This window comes from Heliangelus exortis, chromosome 3 (genome assembly GCF_036169615.1).
Source record: "Heliangelus exortis chromosome 3, bHelExo1.hap1, whole genome shotgun sequence".
NCBI classification, from domain to species: Eukaryota; Metazoa; Chordata; class Aves; order Apodiformes; family Trochilidae; genus Heliangelus; species Heliangelus exortis.
The window spans coordinates 74,428,264-74,440,471 of NC_092424.1; the positions used below are offsets into that span (position 1 = coordinate 74,428,264).

General features: G+C 38.7%; 1 protein-coding gene and 1 long non-coding RNA gene across 7 annotated transcripts in view; one reads left to right on the forward strand and one right to left on the reverse strand.

Moving 5' to 3' along the window:
• The window catches only part of USP45 (ubiquitin specific peptidase 45), a 53,776-nt gene extending 47,190 nt beyond the window's left edge, over positions 1–6,586 (forward strand). For all 3 annotated transcript variants that reach the window (XR_011725322.1, XM_071741270.1, XM_071741271.1), the window contains 5 exons: positions 815–1,484; positions 3,144–3,241; positions 3,623–3,709; positions 4,154–4,307; positions 5,440–6,586. Coding sequence is in view for 2 of the 3 variants with exons in the window: in XM_071741270.1 (XP_071597371.1) it covers positions 815–1,484; positions 3,144–3,241; positions 3,623–3,709; positions 4,154–4,307; positions 5,440–5,573 (1,143 nt within the window). In the remaining variant the exon portion in view is untranslated. The remainder of the gene's footprint in view (positions 1–814; positions 1,485–3,143; positions 3,242–3,622; positions 3,710–4,153; positions 4,308–5,439) is intronic.
• The window catches only part of LOC139794953 (uncharacterized), a 30,341-nt gene extending 18,407 nt beyond the window's left edge, over positions 1–11,934 (reverse strand). Inside the window, exons 1-4 of one of the 4 annotated variants that reach the window (XR_011725326.1) lie at positions 11,703–11,934; positions 10,952–11,076; positions 3,391–3,473; positions 687–1,437 (exon numbers count right to left, since the gene is read on the reverse strand). This is a non-coding gene — a long non-coding RNA (uncharacterized lncRNA). Of the gene's footprint in view, positions 1–109; positions 1,438–3,390; positions 3,474–10,941; positions 11,077–11,702 lie in introns of those variants that run through there. The other 3 variants (XR_011725327.1, XR_011725325.1, XR_011725328.1) reach the window with 3 other exon arrangements.
• Between the last annotated feature and the right edge of the window lie 274 nt (positions 11,935–12,208).

A 12,208-nucleotide genomic window follows, 5' to 3' on the forward strand; every position in this document is an offset into this window, starting at 1 on the left:
GGTCACAGGGGTACAGTTTTGACGCCTACCAGTAGGTTGTTGTGGGGTTTTTTTAATAGATACAGCTGACATAGACTTGTCTTAAAGTACTTTGATCATTATTCCAGTCTTTGTTTTTGGAAAATATTTTCAGTGTAAAATACCTGTTCTAGTGTAAAACTTCTAATCCAAAACAACTGCTGAATTGAGCCAGTGTTTGTTGATGTTCTGTAACTTCAGTTCATTTGTTAAGTTTGCTTGTAAAAATAGAGGGGAAGCTGTGCAGTGGGTGGTATTGTAAGCAATGCAGTACCTGAATGCTCCTTCTTAGGCTTTTCTAACTAATGGGAACTTCACAATTCTCATACTTTTTTGACTGCTCTTGCATAATACCCCTGAACACCAGCAGGTGTTAATTAATTTTAAGACACATGTACAAGTTGAATTTCCTCCAGGAGCTACTCATAAGCTGCTCCCTCTAAAGGAAGGCCAGGGAACTAGATTAAATTTGAGGACATTATAGAAGCTTAAGTTAGCTTAAGTGAATACCACTTCAGATGTGCCATCCACAGATGTCCCAAAGTCAGTGCAATTACTTGTGGGAAGTATTGATTTCACAGCAAGTATAATGATCTTAGATTATTGTGGTGTAGGTTTCTAATCCTATATTGGCTTAAAAAGATCATAAGGAGATCATGTAGCTTAAATATCTAAGAGATGGAGAATAAAAAATAATAGCTTTAATTTGCATTGAATTTGTCATGTCTCAAAAGCAGATCGGATTGTTTTCTGTTTCTCCCCTATATTACTGAAATAACAATGCTATAATTTACAGAACCAGTTGAACCAGGAGAGACGGCTTGCCAGAAGAGCTTCCTCAAACGAGGAAGACAGAAGTCCTGTTATCATGCAGGAAAAACCCAAAAAGCTTGAGCTGGAAGGCAGCTCTGGTGTCCTGTACCCCAAAGACTCGACTGCTGACTCTGCTGTCAATGGAAGTCAGACAGAGGGCAGTGAGAAGGATGTCAGCCGCTCTGAGAGCAGCTTTGATGCAGACAGTGAGGCCTCAGAAAGCGAAAGTGCTTCTAAGCAAACAGATTTCAGCCCCTCCAGCACCGTCTCGGGGGTGAACCTCAACCACATCGGCGTCAAAACGCCGCACAACAAACCCAGCGACAGTAATGACGAGGTGATCTCCAGTGCCATAGCCAAACTCGGCTTCTCCGACACTAAAAATGAAGATAAAAAATCCAGCCGTGGGGATCCAGCATCAGGTTTATCAAATAATTCCCCGTTCTCCGTAGACAAGTCCTCGCTATCCCAAAATCCTCAAAATGCTTTTCAGACGCTTTCCCAAAGCTACACAACTAGCTCAAAGGAGTGCTCTGTTCAGTCCTGCCTTTATCAGTTCACTTCTGTAGAGCTCCTGATGGGGAACAACAAGCTTCTGTGTGAGAGCTGCACAGAAAGGAAACAGAAGTATCAGAAGAAAACCAACTCCACAGGTAGAGTGCTTTTATCTCTCTGGATACTACAAAATGGCCTCTCAAAAACTGCGCTCGCTGCTGTTCCATTGCTCCAGCCTGCGCCTCCCCCTCGTGGCTAAACAGAAAATGTCTCCCCAAGCAAACCTTGCTTGTATCAACTTCATCTTGTGAAGTTAACATTATATTTTATATTAGAACAGAAATGTAGGTGTATCTTAGAATTTATTTGGTAGCTTTTATTTGATCCAAGATAGGTAATTATAATGACCGTGAAGTGAGTAGGCTCATCATTTGATATTAATCTTTGCTGCTGTTTCTGTTCTTTACTGCCCTAGAAGCTTTGAAATAAATGCTCTAGCAACTTATATACTCAGGGAAGTAAGTAGTGTAATTAAGTATTTAAGAGGGGCAAAAAAGACAATGAAGAGGGGGAAAAAACTCTTATGAATCTCTGTAAGCATGGAGATGAAAGACCCATCTGCTTCTGACAATGTTTTTTCTCCATGTTTGTATAACCCAAGCACACCACTGGGGTTCAGTAAGTAAGACAAACATTTACATACAATGAAAAATGGACTTCTTAAAAGGACTAGAGGATTTTTTTAATGTGTAATAATTCAGAAGGATAAAAACAATGAAGCTCTTGTGATTGTAGAGAAAATAACTTACAGTAGGAGGTCTTACAGTAACAAAAATTTGCCCATTTATTGTGCAGTTATACATACCTGGAGAGATAAGAGTTAAGCATGGGTAAATTCAGAAAAAATAATCTAAAGAGAGAATTTATTCTCATTCATTTATCATCAGTGAGCTGAGAGAAAGTGCTGTGTAAATAATATTTTGATTCCATAGGCAGAATGAAAAATGGAAAAGGGAAATCAGTTCACAACTAATCAGTGTTACTTTTTTCCTTCTAAAACAAAAGATTTAAGAAGTCTTCTGCTTTTACATAAATGTTCCATTCTAGCTCAAATAAAGTGTTTCCTCTGGACATGTGATAAATTAATATTCTCAGGAAAAAAAAAAATGCTGGTAGCACATTCCCTTTTACTGTATAACTAAGCACTGAGCTACATTTGGGAAGAGCCCTCGCTTCAATTCCCTCTGCATCAGAGGAACTGGAGTCCAAATTTCCTGATCCTGTGTGCTCAGCCCTGCATATTATGAGGCTTCCTGAAGTAGACAGCTCTCCTTAGGCTTTCTCTTCAATAAGCACAAAGAACAAAGTCATTCAGAAAGAACAGAAGAATAGAAAATGAGTCTTTATCTTAGAGGTTAGGACATTAGTGTAGATAAAGAGACCTGTGCCTTTCATTTGTTGTTCCAGTGATCATCCATTTATTTCGGGTGAAATGGTTTTAACAGAGAAGTCAGGTGCTATTGTAACAGGCAATGTAGGTATCTGTGTGCAAGCTGACCTAGGTAGTGTACACGTTTCCAACTTTGCATACATTTTGGAAAGGACAGGCTAAAATAATGCTCAGATTTGGCAGATTATGTTTATTAGAAACCAGAAAAGTGACAAAATATTTTTCTGTCACTCCACAAAATTTCCCTTGTATTTTATGTAACATGTACAAAATCATTGCTACATAGATCTGTCAGATGTTTTAAAAATACTTAAATTCTGTGTGACTGCCTTCACTTTACAATTTATTTTGATACCCATAAATACAGAAAAAAAAATGGAAGGTGTCTACACAAATGCTCGGAAACAGCTGCTGATTTCTTCTGTTCCTGCTATTCTTATTCTTCATCTGAAAAGATTCCACCAGGTAAATGCCAAAACCCTCTTGTATTTTTCTCCTCCTTGCTGGCAGAAGCAATTCTTTTTTAAGTGTCATTGTGCATAGCAGTATTTACTTTTTACATGGAGAACTGGTAGAACCACTACTGAAATGGTTGTGTTTTTTTTGACTAATACCTTCACAGTCCATTTAGCTAGTATCCAGGGAAACCTCCTGCACGTCCATCATGCTTATGCATAGCAGGCACTGTACTGAAAACCTATCAAAGAATGTTTAAATCAGTTGCAATCTTATTCTTGGTTTTGCTTTATTAATAGTAATACACCTTAGCTTTAGAGAACTTCCTAGATAAGTATTTTATCTTACAGTCTTTTTTTTTTTTTTTTTTTTTTTTTTTTTCTTTTGAAGGCTGGTTTGAGTCTACGGAAAGTAAACAGGCATGTGGATTTCCCACTGATTTTAGACTTAGCACCATTTTGCTCTGCATCTTGTAAGGTACACATTTCAGATCTTTATTTTTCATGTCCTTCAACAGCTGTTGTCCTGAGCAGCCATTAAACTGGACTGATGGGGATGATGATGATCACTGTTCCTTCATTTCCTAAAGAAATTACAGAGTGAATGTCTTCAGATAGTATCCCAAGAGCAGAATTGTAACTAACTGAAATTCTGTTCATATCAAGAATATTGCATGGATGTTAACTAGTACAGGTTAAGGTATAGTGCCCTTAATGCTGTATCCTGCAGCATTAAGGAGAAATATAGCTGCTGTCATGGTAACTAAATTCAATTAATAGACTGTTGAGTATTCTGATAGATGCATTCATGATTAGAAATGCTGTAGATGTCTGAGTCTTTTCAAGTAATACTGTTGAAAGGTAAAACTGTTAAAATCCATGGTGAAATAACTTTTGTTTTTTGTTTTTTCTGGTAATGCAGAATGTTACAGATGGTGCAAGAGTGTTATATAGCCTTTATGGAATAGTGGAACACAGTGGGTCCATGAGAGGTGGTCATTATGCGGCGTATGTGAAAGTCAGGACGCCTTCCAAGAAATTACTAGACCATATTTCTACCACTAAAAATGTTCTAGGTATGTTCAAACAGAGCCTTCAGTATCTGTGAGTAAAACTAAAAGCAACCACAGGCTACAGCTCCTTATAATTTATATAGCAAATAACTGTTGTAGTTAGAATATTGTGATATTTTTTGGGCCACGTAAATCAGTTCTTTTTTGTTCTTCTTTATTTTCTGTTACATCCAATACATGACTTCTGCATTACCCCCACACAGAGCTGAGTGAGTAATGGAGTATTGGTTCAGTTATTAAACAGAGGATTGATAGAAACACTATTCTTTCCTAGTCAAACATGCTACGTCCAGATGAACAGTTATGCCCTGTAAAATGTAATTATTTGGCATTAGAAAATGTCCCAGTACAAAAGCTGAATGCATGACAATTTAAATTCAGTTTTCCATGTGCTCAATCATTTTACCTGTCTTAAGGATGGAAATTTTGTAATGCTTAAAAATTTGGAATACTGTGGTACATTGTGAACAGCAAGAGAATTGTTTTCATGGGAGCATAACAGGGTTTGCTGTAGGATTTCTGTTGGCAATTTGGGATCAGCATACTCCTTATTAATATGTTTTGCTTCTGCAGAATGAAGTAAGATTCTAGCATAGAATCTGCTAGTGAAGTATTTGTGGAGGCAAGAATGTTGAGCTGTCAGAGTAAGGGAAAAGTATTTACTGCTTCTCTTCATGGGAGAGTAAGAACCAAGCACTATCCCATGTATCCTGTGTACTATCACTTTGTACTCTCTCTCAATCTTATTCTTTCCCTTGCAGTGATTATTAGAACACACTGGATCTTTTCGTATTCATAATTTCACACTAGTCAGGTTTTGAAATTATTTTTTTTTCTATGTTAAAACATAACTTACTGTTAGAACTCAGTAAGCTGCACCTGAAATGTCTTAGGCTTTTTTGAAAAATTATGGAAAAACCAATGGCAGTATACATTTGTAAGCTCTGTCTTTTACCAGTTTTTCATACAGTAGTCTTTGACACGTAAATTTCAAACTACAGGTACCAGACTGGATCTAAGTCATGAGTTTTTATATGGGTTAGAAGCTTCTCTTGCTTTTTGAAATAGCCACTGCATTTGTTTGATGACCATATGAAAGACAATTAACAACAACTTCTGCTTTTTTGCATTTCAGGTTTAAAAGAAGCCATGGGGGCATCAGGAGGACAGTGGGTTTATGTTAGTGATGCCCATGTTCAGATGGTTCCAGAATCAAGAGTACTAAATGCACAAGCATATCTACTTTTTTATGAAAGATTATTACTATAATTCTCAACAGTTTAATCTAAAAGATGGTAGTGGCTATTTAGTTAACCTTATTTAAAGCTGCAGTGACAAGACTACCTGTAAATATTGTGCCTTTATCTTGTAGAGAATTTATCATATGTTGACTCTGAAGTTCAGTCAAGCTATTATAGGTATCTGAATGGTTCTCTTAAAGTATGCACTTTGCCCAACATTTACAATTCCTGGTTTCATTAAAATACAGTACTGCTAGAATGTAAGATGATGTCCTATCCTACTGAGGTCTATGGAAAGTTTCTTCTTGATTTTAATAAAGATAAGCTTTCACCCATAGTTCTAGAACAGCTGAAAATAAAAATGCTGGTAGTGTTAAGTGCCTGGATTTGCTGGTGTACAGTAACAATATAAAGTATTTCAACTTTTTGTGATCTAGTCCAGATCCTTCCCATCCCTGGGTTGGATGTCAGCTGTTAGGATTTCTGCAAGACCCTGTCAAATCATGTCGCTTCCACATGGAGTAGTTGGAAACAACAGTGTTTCCAGAAAGGAGTAAAACCAGCTGTGTGGGTAATGACACAGTGCCCTTTCCTGATAGATCTGGGAATAGACTGGAAGAACATGGCTTCTACAAAGTGACAGTGAATCCTCAGACAGCCAGAGCCCTTTCAGGTGTCTCCAACTGGCACTGATATAGCGATGTACTCTTGTTTTAATATAAATAGATACTTGGTGTGCATATGTATATCCTCTGAGATACATGTGCACACGTATGTGTGTACATACATATGCACACCATAAATCCATCAATATATATTGTCGTTTTACCTACTAGGAAAGAGATTTGCAAATACTTATGTATTTAGTTAATTTTCAACTTCATAATTATGACAATGTACAGCATACAGCTTGTGTATGAATATGTATGGGGTTTAAGTGTAATTGGGTAATTCTGTTACTTTTGGTTCTAAACATGAATTTGTTTATCTGTTCCTGAATACTTTTCTCACAGCAGTAATAAACTATAAATTATTTTTGCACTGTGTGTGTGAGCTGGACAGTAAATGATGACTTTTGCCCTCTGGTACGTGTCGGGACTTCCCTTTGTCATCCATGGAGGACAGCAGGTGTCCGAGTGGCAGAACTTGTTTCTGTGTCTTGTATGACTGCCCTGTTTTGAGTTGTTAATTCTTTTGGTAATGTCTCATTTCCAACCCAGAGAGTAATAGATATATTTTAAGGTCAAAATCTGGTGACTGCTTTGAAGCTATATGGCAATTAATTTATTTAATAAGCAGTTAACAAATTACTTCTGTAACAGTTAACATCCTGTCCAACTTGCTCTTTGGTAGAAGGAAGACTATATTTATTTCTGCTTACTGTTTCATTTATGGAAATGTTTCTCTGGTGAAAAAACACGCTGTCCCTATGACTACCACTGCCATGTGTTGTTGTGCTTACTTTTGCACATCTTTCTTATATTCTAGGTCTGTTTCAGAGCTTCATGCCATCTGCATTCACTGTCCTAAGTAACAAAACAGCAAAAGCTGCCATACTTGAATTTGCTTAAAGGACTGAGGTCTATTTTATATGTATTCTGATTGTACTAACGAGTGAGCCCGTGGTCACCCAGAATTTTATTTTCCAGAAGAAAACTTCTGTTTAGGTCAAAATTAGGCTGTGCATTTTGGCCAGTGTAGTCATGTTTTCCCTCCACAGATTAAAATTGTCTCAGACTTGAGGATTCACTGCCAAAAGCAGAAAAAATGAGAGAAACCAAGCTGTCAACTTTATCCAGCTGTATTCCAACTGAACACATTTTAACCTGAATCTACACTAAGAAACAAAGAAAGAAAATAAGTCATGTTTAGACTAGATTTGTTAAAAACATATTAATTCTCTTTCACTTCCTTATCTTCCCTTCATCTACCTATGCACACCTTCCACCTCTTTGTATGTAGCTGATCAAAACTCAGAATTAGATCCGGCCAAGAATCACAGTAAATACCAATTAAATTTCACTTCTGTGACACAATATTTCTAGACCCCAGATGGAGTATATTTGATCCACCTTAAAGCAGACAAACTGACTGGATTAGACCTGAAGTTCCTAGATTAGCTGACCTCTGTAAAATTACTGATTTTAAGTACCTATATAAATCCCCTACTTTTTAGCCTAGAACTACCTCTCAAAAGAACAAAACTAGCAGAGAAACAGAACAAGGTTCTTAACCTGTATTTTCTTAATTTTAATGCCATTTTCAGAAAACTCAGGAGATCATCACTTTTCTTTAACTAGACTTTACATGCTGTGTGGACTGCTGAAATCTTCCCAAGTGGACACACTGACCAGGATGCCAAGGAAGAAGCTGGCAGAAATATTTTCTTATTATCAGCCAGGGAAAATTTTCTTGCTATTAAGGTAATTTATAGGAGATGGAGAGTAAATGGTATGAAAAAGGGCCTTTATTGTAGAGCTTATTTGTAGTCTAGGAACTCAGTTTCTTGATGTGTGCATGCTACTGAAAAACTATAGGTTTTCAGAATTTACCTACAGGGCTCCAAAGTTTAATACTTAAATAGCATCTGTTACCAGACCAAAAAATCTTTGTATCTACTCTTCAAAGAACTACACTATGGTTTTGCTTTGCTTTGTTTGATTGGGTTTTTGTGTTTGGTGATTTTTTTTTTTTTGTTGTTGGTTGGTTGGTTGGTTGTCTGGGTTTTTTTGTTTGGTTGGGTTTTTGGGGGGGGTTGTTGGGTTTGGTTTTATTTTTCTTCTAAGTTCAGAAGCCTGCTTCTTCACTTGGAACAGCTTAGAAACATCTTTTTCCCACTGTTCCCTTCTCACATGGGCAGCAGTGTTTTTCTTTAACAACCTCTTCTATTCTTTACGTTTTTGGGTCTCCATAAGCCTTGGTCAGTGCCTTTTCTTTCGTCATGCTTTAGGATGGATATATTTCCCAGTCCCATCTCTTGCATTCCTTTAATTAGCAAAACTCCTACTGGAAGAGCTGCTGTAGCTGTGGTCTTGCCTCTCCCTACAACCACACTTGCTCTACCTACAGATGGCGATACAAGCTATCTGAAAAAACCTGTGACTCCTGAGCAGCTCCCTGCTGACCAGCCACAAGACAGTACCTTTAAAACAATGAGAAAGAAAGCAAAGTAAACAGTTCCTCACTTTTCAGTAAGTTGACCTTAATTTATGGGAAATACTTGATTTGCATACAGACAACTGGAACTCCCTACAGAAGTTTCCCCAGAGTGAAGGCATCAGCAAAGAGAGTTCTATCAGCAAAGGAGTTAGTTCATATTAGGAAGTCTTTCTCCTGAAAAAGAACTTTGTTACTTTAGCTTACTAAACCATTGATGTTAAAAAGTGAGGGGTAGAAGAATTGTTATACTGACCTGTCTACACCAGGGCATGTACAGTCAGGATGATTATACAAGCCTGTTCTCCTAAGAGAGGGCTACAAGTACTTAGTGGCAAAGGAAAATCAAGAAGCAAACCAACCCTAAACTCCTCTGTGCAAAATATCAAACCGTAACCATCTGTTTAGAAAATGAAATCCACACAGTCTGGCAAGCCTTCCACACCTATTCCCATCTGCACTCTCTGTGTGTGTATCTAGGAAGTGAAATTGCATATGGATTTTGAGAGGTAGCAGGTGAGAGTGGCTTATAAATTAATTAAAAGGCTGAAATGCCTTACCCTCACCATTTGCTCCTCTTTGGACTTCTTCTTTGTACCAACACAAACTGAATCATAAAGGGATATGAAATTAATGCACCTGCATTCTTTAATTAACCTATTGTAACAGTCTTATTTAAACATAGTGGTAGCAAACAGATTTGGAAAGGAGACTTTTTAGGAGAAACTTCAAGTTGTATTAAAATTGGGACAAAGGAAGCATTTGAATACAACTCATGCTAGCAAAAATCCAATTTTAATTAAAAAGTGGTATCATACTTCACAAAACTGCTTTACAGCAGTACTGATTAAATAAAAACCTCATGTTCCTCAGCTTTCATCAGCTGGAAACTTCTTTACTGTGCCCTGTACACATTTATGCACTTGTACAAAGATTTCTGTATCTATGTGAGAGAGATGCCACTAATTTTCAGTATAACCTTTTCAGTGGATTGGTGATTGCTTCTGTGCCTATTTACTGTGTCTTAGGATGTCATTTTGCCAGCTGCAAAAGGTATAAGTAAGGTATAAGGCATAAGTAAGCTGCAGAAAGAGTGGGAAAGTGATGATTCAAAACGATTTAAAATATTTTTTTTGTGAACTGAGATTATAAAATGTCTTTTCAGATTGTTAGTGCAAGTCAAAACATTTCCTTTGGACATTATACAAAAAGTCCAAGTGAATTTGTTATAATAAAACAATTGCAGTGCATTGTAACTAATATAAAACTACTTAGTATACATTCAATTTATGTAGTTATAAATACTTCTGTCTTCATTACTATTAACAGGAAAACTATTTTCATACCGAGAATGTTTCTTACATTATTGCAGCTTCCAATATTTTTCTAGTATAAAATGAAAAAGTGCAGTCCTGCTTTTTAAAAGAGAACCGAAAGGCATTTATTTTGAGTAGGTTTATGACTTAACACTAATGTCATTGAGGTTAATTTTTTGGTTCTGGGCTGTGTAACAAGGGGATTATTACAGTGAATCCTGTAATGAAATCACCACATCAACTGCAGCAATTCCCTACTTAGTAATTTTTAAAGTTAAATTCTGATTCTACTGTGATTTATGCAGGGGTATGATCCCCAATATGTTCGCCTGTTCTTGCACTAATACAAAAGATAATCCAAGCAATCAAAAGCTTGGCAAGTCTAAAATACTTGTGAACACTAAGTCAAGCATGTTATAAGTTTCATCTTGATTTCATTAATTTTCTTTTTTTCATTTGCTTCAACTAATAGTCTAACTCCTTTCTCTGCACGTATTGAAATAACAATTTTTAGAATTTTACTACAGTAGTGATGAATTGTATACTTTATTTATAGATTCCTAATTCCAAAATTTACTAAGTAAATAGGGCCTTAAACACAGCCTGTATGTAAAAATCAGTCTGATCTGTTTTCCCATCTGTCCTAAGTGCTTGCACAAGTTTTTCAGAATAAAGCTGCCATTTGTCTTAAATTAATTTTATGTTTACATCTATGGTATAAATAAATCCAACCATTTGGAAAGCTATGTTGTATAAATACAAGCTGTATATTGTTTCCCCCTGCCTTACAATCTGTGGCAAAGGTCATAAATCAAGGGACACAGGCTGAAACAAGTTCTGTTATTCTGTTGTAAAACCAGGAGCAAGGGTGGGCCCCACTGACATCTCCAGTTTCAGTAATATCTTAAAATAAAGCTTGCCCACACGTAAGTACCAGTCCAGGGTTCCAGCTGTGCATCAGCTGATGCTGAACAGACTTAAATCTTCCAGAACATTTCTGCCCATGGAAAGGATTCTTGGTGCAGCCATTGTGACACAAAAAGAAACCTAGAACACCATCTAAGAGGAATACAGGCATGAGTGGCACCAACAGCTTAGAATGAAACCATGACACGAAGTAAAGCACAAGTTTAAGCTTTAAATTTTCCAGAGGTTTATAAAAAATAATTTATTCTTTAACTCCATCTGGGTATTAACATTACTTTATCCAACGAGCAAAGAGATTATGGATGTTTTAGGCATTTACAACAGATGACCCTGAAGAAGGAAAGGCAGTGATCACACCTCTTTTCCACAAACAACAATGCAACCCCCACCTCCTTGCCTACACAAATCAACCCCAGCGTCTACACAAAAAGAGTTACTTATCACGGACGATTCTGCTTTATCTCCATACGTTAAAATACAGTGATAATTCCAAGGTAAGCTCCGTGGTAAGTTAAGCGTTAACTTGGATATTCTGAATAAATTCCTGAAAGCAATCATCCCGCTTCTTGGGTGCCGCCGATGAGGCACAGGCTGACCTGCTTCAGAGTGCCGGCACCCAGCCGGACAGGCGGCATGGGACTGACTGACATATTCCCAGGGTTACATCCACTTAAACGAAGCAGCGTTATACATTTCTTCATATAGGCTCCCCCCTCCGCACTGGAGCCTGCGACCCGCACTCCCTGACCCACAGTTACCTCCGGAGGCCACAGGGCTGACGAGGTTCCCATCGCCTCCCATGGGTTCCCTGGCACTAACGGGAGGGAAGGGGAAGCCCCGGCTGCTTCCCGTGGGTTCCCTGGCACTAACGGGAGGGAAGGGGAAGCCCCGGCTGCTTCCCACCACGCCCAGCTGCGCTTCAGGCTCCGTGGGGGCGCTTAGGAACCTCCTTCCCTCATAAGGCGATGGGAAGGGAAAGCCCCTCCCTTTCTCCGTCTCTCCGTCTCTCCCACTCTCCCTCCCTCCCCGCCTGCGTACAACTGCGGTGCGGGGCCCCTGAGCCCCTCAGCGGCTGCCGTTGGCGGGGGGCGCAGCAACGGGGCGGGGCGGTGCTGCCGGCCGGGGTCCCTCTCCCCACGCAGGGAGAAGGGGGTGAGGCGGCCCCGCCTCCCTCCCCCGCCGCGGCTGCCATGGAGAGGGGCGAGCGACAGGACGGTGTGTGGCTGCCCGCAGTAAAGATGGCGGCGGCGGGGCGTCACCCGCG